Genomic DNA, 11305 nt, shown 5'->3' with positions numbered 1-11305 from the left:
TCGATGCTTGATTGTGAATCGGACGTCAGCTCGGTACACAGAGGTAAGATTTGTCCACATCGATAATCTTATAAAAGTTGAAATATGCATCATTAATTTATCTCTAGAAATTCCTTCATCCGTTTTCTTTCTTTCTTGCTGTTTTGAACAATGGGGACGAGATCCCAGCTCACATTTTGTGAAGGAAAGGTTCATACTGACAGTAAGTGGTAAACCACTGCTCCTCAGGAATATTTGTCAATCTTCATTTAATAGTTAAAACTACAAACGTACTAATTTACAAGCACTTGGTTTGGAAATGTGTGATAATAGTCCTTGACACTAATGGTCGGGTTTAAATACAGAGGGAACATGCAAACGTCACACAAACCCATGTGACCTGTGGATATATGCAGGATGTCCTGTATTATTCAAATAAATCATTTATAATCAATGATTATTGGCTTGGCAAGGCAAAGCAAATTCATTTACATAGAGCTATTCAGGCAAAATGCAATTCTCTGTGCTTTGCAAGGAAAGATGTGTAAACAAGATTATGAGAATCTTGGTTTAAGAATATGAAATCCATTAAAACAGTTAAAGGCATAAAAAGTTGAATATAGGAAACTAAAACTCTTAAGATCGATGTAATAAAATATTTAAAATGTATTATTTAATGGAAAGCCTGAGCAACTAATATATTAAGTCCTGATTTAAAAGAGTGAGGAATGTTGGATCTAAAACATCTTTCTGAGGACCTCAGGGACATTTCATATTTGACAAAATCTGAGATCTATTTTAGGCCATTCTAAGCTAATAAGTATGATCATGCTCCACCCAGATGGATCCACAACATCCCTTCTTTTGCTCTAGTTTCTTCATTCTGGAAGATGCACATTTGAATTGATTTTTGGGTTGCATCATAATATGAATGCTCACAATTTAGTGATACAAATCTCTCTTATTAATATCATTCTGACTGCTATTTCTCCTGCAATCTTTAATCGACAGTTCAGCTTTATTCAACTTCAGCATTCATGCTTACATTTTCTTCTGGAAATGCAAACCACTGGTTTTTATTATTTTTTCTTCTGCCAATTATTTTTTATTGTTTTTGCAGGGGGCATGTAACTAGTCCAGGCACTTTTGGGAGCACTTACACAAAAAACAACAAAAAAAAAAACGTGTGGAGTAATAATAATAATAATAATGAGCTTTTGTTAACAATTTGGCTAAACATTTCCGCAAAAAACTGTGGAAAAAGTTCCCATACATACAAAATGGATGGGAGAGGCCCCTCATGGACGAGATTAAATGAAGTGGAAGGTGAAATGACTTTGTCGTCACAAACAGTGACAAGCAATAAGAGGCAGACACACAAAATTGAACTTTTGCCGTCTTTAATTAGTGAATCGAATTGGAGGTTTATTTCTGGCTTGTGGGCATGCATGAAATTATTCAAACCATAACAACGAAATTACACAAAAACACCTAAAACAAATAAACATATCAAACTAAAATGAAATTGTTCAATAAATAATGCCCAACCATAACCGAAAAAGAAGCAAGACGAAGCCTATATTTACTCCTACCCCTATTCCATCTCTTCAATGAACCTTTCAAACAATTTATTTTAAAATAAATAGTAATGTATAAATACCATTGTCACAGTGTATATGCTTTATTAGAGAGACGTGGGACTTAACTGCAGAGAGAGAGAGAGAGAGAGAGAGAGAGAGAGAGAGAGAGAGAGAGAGAGAGAGAGAGAGAGAGAGAGAGAGAGAGAGAGAGAGGGAAAAAAAAAGAAAAAGCAGCACACTTCCGGTGGATAAGGACGAAAACAGAAGCAGCCCAGCAGCAGAGTGATCAGAGGGCGGCCCGTCGACCAGTCGAGGAGGACTCGTTTCGGAGAGAGAGGTGGGCAGCGACCTTTAAACTCGGAGGAGGAGGAAGATTCTGCGGCGAGGCTATGGTGAAGATCAGCTTCCAGTCTGTGGCGGGACAGAAAGTGGAGAAGGAGGGCGATGGCGACAAGACCGAGATCCTCATCCCGCATCCGCTGGTGGGTCGAAAGCGCGTCGTCGTCATTCAGATGGTTGATAAAGGAAAAAAAAAAAAAAAAAGGAGATGCATTTATATGTAAAGTGGTGCATGCATGCATTCATTCTGCACCTGCATGCACCTGCAGCCTCAGTAAGGGGTGGGGGGGTGTCTTTGACAGGATCCATCGCCATTTGGTCGGAAACAAAACATTTCACTGCTGCGCTGTTTCCTCTGCGCCAGTGCGCACAATGCAGGATATCACAGTAAATGCATGGCTGCTCTTTGTTCAGGATCGTTGGATTAAAAAAAGAAAAGAAATAATGCAATTAAATCTACAATCTTATTCTTGTGTTTGTGACTAATGATGGTCTTGTTTTGTTTTGTTTTTTCTTCTATTGTTGTGCTGGTTCAAACTGACCCCTCTTCCCTCCCCTGCATCAGACACCATTCCCAGCTTTCAGGGGCAAAAAAAAGAACAAAATGTGGAGCTTCAGCTGACAAAATGGCAGATGGGTTGTTGTAGCTTGCAGTGCATGCAAGATTATTTATCAAAAAAAGAAGCAGAGCTGGTGCAGTCCCGAACTTTGCTGTGACAGCATCCGATCGCCCCTCATCAAAGATACATGCTTCAGCCCTGATGATCCCCCTAATGGAATATAGATGGAGGGGAGAGGAGCATGCATGCAAAGTGAGGATTGCAGGAGTGCAAAGCTGCAGCTGCTGAAATTTGCCTATGCAAATGTCTTTAGGAGAGGGTGCCTCATGATGTGGCCGCGCTCTCAGCTGGGGTGAAAGAGCCTCAGTGGGACCGGCGAACACAAAGAACTCACAGAAATGTGTCTGCTCGCACATACACTGTTCTCCCCCTTGTCCTCGTCTACCCTCCGTCTGTCAAGATGCTCTCACAAAGAACAGCGTGTGACACATGAAACTCTTGCTCGTACGCAGTGTCCTGATATTCGTCAGAAAGTGGCCGCCAAACAATGTGGAAACAAAGCTTCCAAGCTCGTTTTTTTTTTTTTTTTTTTCAAGGCTCGCTCCCACATGGATGCTCATCATAATGTCTTTGAAGTTGTTTCTCGTTGCATGCAGTTGTTGTTTCGTCCTGTCAAAGCTCTGGCTAAGAATAGCAGCCTTTTGTTGTCTGTTTCGCTCTCTATCTCTCTCTCTCTGGAGCTGCTTTTGTTTTGTTGCGCAAGATAAATTATTATTTCACCCTTCGTTATCCCTCCGGTGACGCGCTGAGCCGCTCTCTTTCGCCGTTAGTCATTACTGTTGTAAATAGAAGCAGCGGATGGTGATGGTGGTGGTGGTGGGGGGGGGGGGGGGGGGGGGGGGGCTACTATCAGTGTGTAGCACCACCCTGCCAACGCAGGTTGGGAACGCAGTGGCACCGACAGATGGGCTGCGAGACTGGAGGCGTCTGGGAAGATTACTCACCATCTCAGCTGAGTTTTTATTACCAGGCTCGCCTTCATCCCTTCCTCTGGCTGCGCTCAGCACGTCTGACTCCTGCTCCAAATGCTTCTTCTTTTTTAAATTTTTTTTCTATTTTAACAGTTAATTCAGATCCTTTTCAGCTCCTCGGAGGACATTCTGTAATGAGATGTACTGTAAGTGCTTGTCCATGTCCCCTTTAATTGTTCTGGTATTGTTTGTTCCAGGATGAGGAGGAGCTCGTCCTGCCCTTGCGGCCGAAGAAGCCGCCACTTAATGGCCTGTGCTGCCTGACATTCGGTCTGGTGGTTTTCATGGCCGGCCTGGTCCTGGCTTCCATCTATGTATACCGCTACTACTTCATACCTCATGTAAGACCTCGCTCTGCTGTTCTAGTTGGCGTTTGGTTCAAGTCCTGTAAAAACAGCCCCTCGACATCAGTATGATGATGATGATGATGATGATGTTTGCGTGCAGATCCCAGAGGAGAACCTGTTCAACTGCAGGGTGCTCTACGAAGACTCTGTGTACGCGCCCCTGCGCGGACGCCAGGAGCTGGAGGAAAATGTCGGCATCTACTTGGCCGACAACTACGAGAAGATCTCCGTCCCCGTGCCTCACTTCGGAGGCAGCGACCCCGCCGATATAATCCACGACTTCCATAGAGTGAGTGTGCACAAGGAGGGGAGACGCCACACAGTACAGGGAGTTTATTCTTCACTGATGGCAACTAGTTACCACTGGGTTTTGTTTTGTTTTTTTGTTTTTTTTACTACCATGGCTCGATGTTTAAGAATACACAAACCATAAGGTCATTTCACCCGGAAAGAAAAAAAAAAAGTGTTGTCACATTCATGCAGATCACAACAGTATAGACAATTCAGTTGAAGCTCCTCTTTGTGAGAATGAACAAAACCATTGTGACTCATTTCATTTACAAGGCAGCGTATATTCATACGCACAGACGATGCTATGGAAGGGCTGTGTGTCCATTGTCTGAAACAATGGGGGAAAAAAAAAATGTCCACTTGCTGTCGAAACAAAACAAGAAGACTGTTTGTGGTGATGTGTCACACTGCGAGCCGCCTTTTCATGAACTTCACTCTTTGACTACTGATCTAAAAATCGAGGTTAAAACATGAGAAACTGATTTGTCAAGTGATTTCAATGTCGAATCACAGGGTTTGAATATGAAGACACAAAAATTGGTAGTCATCTTTTATTTTTTTTTGTTGTTGTTGCTTTTATTCCTGTCTGGCCTCAGAGGAAGGAAGAGGAGGATCTTGGCCGTGATTGGCTCGTCCCAGTGTCGGCAATGATAAATGAGCCAGTCACAAGTCCACAACATATAACATCCTGTAGCCTGAGGTGTAATTCTCAGAGTGAATCGTGAATAATAGATTGATCTACTTGTTTAGTGGCCAATCTGTCTATATATATATATATATATATATATATAAAAAGGCATCCTTGGACTGATGCCACCTGACCTGGTCTGGTTTATTTGAAGGCCTGTGCACCACTGTGTTTGGATGTTTCTCTGCTCGAACACACCTGAGTCTGAAAAGGTGTCGTCATATGTCTGCTATGAAACCAACTGCTCATTTCCATCAGGAGTTTGTGAGCAGTAAACACCTCTAAAACCTGAATGGACACATTCACACATCACTTGTTTAGACGTGCATGATAAGTGCAAACCCACTAGAGTGATCACAGCATTTTCACCAGCCTTAGTAATTTCCTTCACTAAAATGTCCGCACATCCTCATAATGCACTGTTGTGCAATATTTGCTTGGGTTCTCATTGCAAGAGACGAGACTGACGGAGCTGGAAAATACATTATGTGTAGTTTTCACTGCTGGGAGTGGGAATGTGGGAACTCTTAACCAAAATGTGCAAATTATACTGAATGCAGAGCTTCTCTGTTGGGGACACATTTGCAATAATGGCAATTTGTGTTTTTCTTTCGTGCAGCTTCCATGTCACCTTTGCAATATTCTGTTTGTTCTTCAAGCAGTGTGGTATAAAGCTGTAATTTGGAGAGAAATGTTTTTGCACGTAGAGGATTTACAGTAAAATTATTTATTGGAGCTTGCGCGACAATGGATTTCAAAGAATTCTACAAGAGAAACCCCAATTTAATGAGTAACCTCATGAATCACTCAAAGACATCATTCTGATGTGATGTAAAAGCTGTTCATTTCATGAATTTGGTGCTTAGTTTTAAAGAAGCAGAGCCAAGACTCGCCAAATAGAAACATTTGTCCGGCATCCAAGTTCCTCCCACCAGGCGTCTGTGTGTGCAGCCCTGTCCGCCTGCTCCTGGGCAAGCATCTGTGCTCTTCTTTTGTTTCTGGATCACTTGGCCTGTAGCTTCCTGAGAGATGTGCATCATGGTCAAACGCAACTCCCCAACCAATTGAATCCGTGTCACCTTCCCACGCCGCACAAGTGACGCACTGCTGAAGGTTAATGGACTTGACGTGAGGTCGAGCCTCCGGCTGTTTGGTGTCTCCTTGTTGTCAGTCCAAGAAGAGGGAGATGGTTTTTTTTTCTTTTTGCAGGGATGACCAGGCACTGCATCTGGAAGGTGAAGAAACATTCTTGACTCTCCAGCTGAAATGCCATCCCACTGATATGATATGAGATATGATTGGTCTCAAGAGGTGGTGCAGAAGTTTGATGTTCTCTCTGAATATTAGAGCTACACTCTATAGGAATAACACTTTCCCCGCCAATGGGAAACATCCTGCCCACAGCTTGAACAATTGAAGTCGGCTTGCTACCACATTCGGTGTAAGCAAATGCAAAAGTGTCAGGATGTTACTGTAACTTTTTTGTGAGCACAGCAGTGTTGGTAAAATATATAGCAATTAAGCTTTTACATTTTATATTGGAGATATTAAGATTTAGGCCTGATTAGTGTTTTTTCTGCCTCTTATGACATGAAAGTCTGTCTAAATTTTGCTCTGACTGATCGGGCAATTGTGATGGCAACACACTGATTTTAACACCAACTAAATTTGTATACAATTACCAAGCATTGTTGCTTGGTAATTGGTAAGTAGAGCTGGAAATTGATTTAAATTGCCTTATTTTCCAGGGACTGACGGCCTACCATGACATCGCCTTGGACAAGTGCTACGTTATTGAGCTCAACACCACCATTGTGATGCCTCCACGGAACCTTTGGGAGCTTCTAATCAATGTCAAGGTAACGAGACTCTTGACTCGGCCGCAATCACAAGCACCGTTTCAAAAGTGTGAAATGTATCAAAAGTTAAGAAGAAAACCACATGACATAAGTTGTTCCCAAAGGCAGCTTGTGTAGAAAAACTGACATTGAGACTCTGTTTACAAAAAAAGTGAAAATAACTCTTTTTGTTTCAGAAAATAATCACGTTGACACGACAATGTTTAGAAAATGATGCCCGATAAAACAGAACTGGCAGAAATGTTGAAAATGGTTGTAGTTTTCATGTTGGGCCACTAGTGGGTGCCGTTGGTTGCTTTTGTAAAGAAACCACACACGCATGCATGCAGAGAACTTGACGCTATAAACATTAATGGCGGGAGTACAGAGACATTCATATGGACAGACGACCAAGTTGAATTACCATTACAGTGACTCAACTATAAAACTACCAAGTCCCAGGAGAATGTGGACTGGGAATCATGACCCTCTGGAAGCCACCATTGTTGTTATTGTCCATCAACTCACAGATTCGCAGACAAACTATTTACCACGTCCGTGGTGTGCATCCACAATAGCAGCTTTTCAAGAAAACCCCCCCCCCCCCCCCCCCCCCCCCCCCCATGTCCACAGAGCCATTTTTAAAAAGTTGCATTTTCAATGGCTCTGAGCACTGTTGTCGTGTAAACAGACACCCAGAACACAACTCAAGTTTTCCATTTTCACTTGAGAACGTTGTTGTAGTTTCCACTGAGATGTGGCCTTAGCTTGACGCTCTATCTCTTCTCCTCTCCTTCATCCACATCGTAACCAAATTAAAAAAAAAAAAAATCCACAGGACCACTCGTAAGGTTTAACAGTTTACTTTTCAAAGAAACAAACAAAAAGGGTGTTACAGAAAAAATGTCCAAAGGTGTTCCAAGTTATGTAAGTGGTCCGTTAAATCCAGTCAGTATTAATCATCCAAGACACAAGAGACAAAAGGAAAAAAAGGAGAGCGAGCGAGAGAGAGAGAGGTCAAAAAACCGGGCGGCTCCACCCTGCCCTGCCTGATTTCCTGTCACAGGTAATCCCCCCCAAACTCCACCCACCCGGGAGCATCAACAAACAATTAAACGTGCACAGCCACCAGAAAACACCAAACAGTTATCCCGTCCCAAACATTGCAAATAATATAAAAATGTAACTTTTATCCACTTAAATCAACCACAACATTTTGAATGATTAACTTATTACATTGTTGCTGTTTTAGATCAACTTAAATTATTTATCTTTTGAACCAAGCTCAATGAACTGCGTTTAGGCTCCTACGGTTGTTGTGAAAAACTCATCGAGCCCCTACTTGACCATACTTGTAATACCACTTTTCTCCACTAGTCAGTGTATTGAGTTCTGTCGGCCTTCGTTTATTTTCTTCAGATCAACAATATAAGAAATCCGCCGATGCTGAGATTTATAGATTAAACAGCCGAGCTAATAGCTAATGCTCTCTGTAAATGTCTAAAGTAGGAGTTCATGTCCTTTATGCACATAAATTGCTGTGTGCATTTCAAATGTTGCCTCTTTTACGTTGGCATGGTTGTTTCATGTGGGACAACGTTTATAATCCAAACATCCATGAAACTGGTTCAAAACGGCTATAATAAGTATTTCTGTCTTCCCTAGTACTTAAATCACTGTGGAGCCAAATGCTTGGTTCATGCTCAGATGTTGGATGTTTTTTTTTCCCTCTAATAATTAGTCACATGACCCCCCCTTAATACTGTTCTGGAGTGTCAGCTCTTCTCCTAAGTGTTCCCACTGAGTATGTTGTTATCGTGTCTTTACTTCCTGCAGAAGGGAACGTACTTGCCTCAGACCTACATCATCCATGAAGAGATGGTGGTGACGGGCAAAGTGCACAACCTGCGTCAGCTGGGACCGTTCATCTACCGCCTGTGCAACGGGAAGGACACTTACCGCCTGAACCGCCGCCTCACCCGCAGGCGTAAGTTGTTGGACTTAATGAAAAAGCTTTTAAAAGGCTGATTAGTGGCGGCGTAGGCTTGTGCGTGTTTGTTTTCGGACCCAGCGATGGCGCATTACTGTTCAAACTATTCTCACATACTGATGCTGAGCGACATTTGCTGATCCTCTCGTATCTCTGTCGCACCCGCTTTTCCTCATGCAGGCATCAACAAGCGCGAGGCAAAGGACTGCCATCACATCCGCCACTTCGAGAACACATTTGTGGTGGAGACTGTTATCTGCGACGAAGCGTGAGCGCGACCGTCAGCCGTGTGATTCCCAACCCAAAGGCACATCTCTGGCCCCCACCTACCCCAGTCCTGTAGCACCCCCCACCCCCCACCCCCATTTATCTGATCACATCTCGGTTGCACTTTACTTGTAATTTAATTTAATTTAATTTAATTTTCTTTGGAAAAAGGAACTTTCTCTGTAGGTGTTATTTCCTTTTGAGTGTGATACAATACTAAGCGTTTGGTTCTATCACAGGATTTTCCATGTAGCAATGTCCTCAAGCCAATACGAAACCATCATTTCCAGACCTGTGCTCTTCCTCTTCATCACTGGGGATTAGTACGATGGTTACTGTTGTCAGGAGAGACACCCATCCCCATGTCTCCTTTTTTTTTTTTTTTTTAGCCCTGGAGGTTACTTTGTGGCTCTTAGTTCAAACAGGCATCTCTGCATAAACAAGTCTTTTCTTTCCTCTCCTTTGAGGCCTGGTTCCCATGGTCACTGTAATGTTAACATGTAATTGCTGATGACTTGCTTGCCTCTTTTCCTCTTGCCTGCCTATTGAGTCCTATCTTGGTACAAATCTCTCATTAAAGGTTAGACAAGCCTGTGTTGGGGCATTAGAGTGCATTCATTTGTTGAATAATTCCATATTTCTTTAGATGGCTTATTTTATTTGTATTTTTTTTTGGCTTTTCCTCCCACTTTCACTACATTTATGAATCATTTCACTGTAATCTTTTGGGGTTTTTTTCTTCCTGCATGCGTTTATCTATAAGAGGAAAAGAAAAAAAAATGGTACTCATAGAATGTTTTGTAAAACAATGATTAAAGCCTTAGTCCAGAGCCAGAGATTTGGACTAAAGTCAGTACATCCGAAAGGGAGCATATTATATCATATGTTAGCTTCATTAAACTAACTTTGATCTGTATATTTTGTCTGCCAACAAACTGTCTGTGAATAAAGTAGTAAAAATTATCAACTCGTGCTTCAATTGCTCTTTAATGCTACATGATGAACCCACCTAAATAGTTTGGAACTTATAGGCCTCAAGGACTTCATGGCTTCCGGTAACATGAAAAACTTTTTTTATTAAATGTTTTTTCCGCCTGAAGTGCTTCTCTAAACCCATGCTCTTTTGAGCCCTTGAGAAAAACCCCCACACATGCACAGGAAGAACATGAAGTCTCTATACAGAAAAGCCTGCAAGCCCAAGGTCAAACCAGGGGTCAAGCCAACTTTATTGACAAAGTACATTTTGAAAACAACCAAGTTTGACCAAACTTTTTCAACAGTTCATAAGGAACAACAAGACGATCTGTGAGGAAATAAACGATGTCATATATCAAAGTGTCGGCGCGCAACGAGAACTGCAAGCCAGAAATTGCATTTGTGTCTTCAGAAGGCACTTGAAGGTATCAAGAGGCGGAGCAGTTCTAATTTAAAAGCCACGTGAACACAGCACATGGAGGGCAAGAGCACATGAGGAATTTGACATTTTTGACACTTTGATGTAATACTGGTTTTTCACATTTCCACCACTCGTCTGACATGAACCAAACCTCTACATGCATCATGTCCCAACGTGTGTGGGCGAGGACCCATTCAACGCTGCTTGCAATGGGTATTTAATAAATATTTATTTAACATTGTCCTGTCATATTGACATTTTATCTCCTATGCTATTCTATATTTTTTTGTCTTCTGTGTGGAGCTATGATGCAACAAATTCCCTAATGGATTAGTGAAGCATTTGTATTCTATTCGAAACCTTTATGATGTATAACAGTACAATTAAAAGTTGCCTAAATAAAGCATTTTGTTTAATCAAGAAGTCTTTTTAAACAATCCAAGGTATTTCTCTTCCTTGATGCGTTATTGATGTCAGCTAAGCAAGATTACACTAAACTTTACATTTAATGCAACTTCCATACTAATTTCTTATCATAAAATTAAGCAAATTTTCATCATGCATACATTCAATCTGTGGTAAATTGTTGCACATCCAATCCTTTGTCTTCTGTATATTCTGGTTTATTATCACTGCAAGCAGTTTGGATCCACAATAGAATATAATGTCTTGGACTTCCTGTGTTAGTTAAATGCCTTCAGTATAAAGAGTCAGACTTTTTTAATCACACTGAAGCCAATTTCATCGTGGTTCTATGGCTCTAATAAACTCCCAATATAATCAGTTTTTAAAAAGTGTTTTAATAAACAATGTGTTTTGCCCTCCACTTATTTCTTTTCATCCCAATTTCTTATTTAAACCAAATGGAAAAGAAAACAAATCTTGTTGAGAAAAGGCACAGCCCTGACCCCTGACCCTTGACCCTCGTACTGTAGCAGCATCATAGTGCAACAAACATTATTTATAGTAAGTTAAAACTTTTTTTCCAAATACATCAAA

The 11305-nt window shown here is 41.5% G+C and overlaps 1 protein-coding gene across 1 annotated transcript; it reads left to right on the top strand.

Moving 5' to 3' along the window:
* Positions 1-1820: 1820 nt before the first annotated feature.
* LOC308141399 (integral membrane protein 2C-like) lies at positions 1821-9873 on the top strand. Its single transcript, XM_080511546.1, has 6 exons — positions 1821-2041; positions 3687-3830; positions 3937-4125; positions 6564-6674; positions 8490-8640; positions 8824-9873. The coding sequence occupies exons 1-6, from the start codon at positions 1949-1951 to the stop codon at positions 8913-8915; spliced, it is 780 nt and encodes a 259-aa protein (XP_080367672.1). The 5' UTR covers positions 1821-1948; the 3' UTR covers positions 8916-9873.
* The last annotated feature ends 1432 nt before the right edge of the window (positions 9874-11305 follow it).

Source organism: Blennius ocellaris, assembly GCF_963422515.1.
Source record: "Blennius ocellaris genome assembly, chromosome: 2".
NCBI lineage: Eukaryota > Metazoa > Chordata > Actinopteri > Blenniiformes > Blenniidae > Blennius > Blennius ocellaris.
The sequence above is the reverse complement of the archived record's forward strand: the minus strand, read 5'-3'. Positions and strand labels throughout refer to the sequence as shown.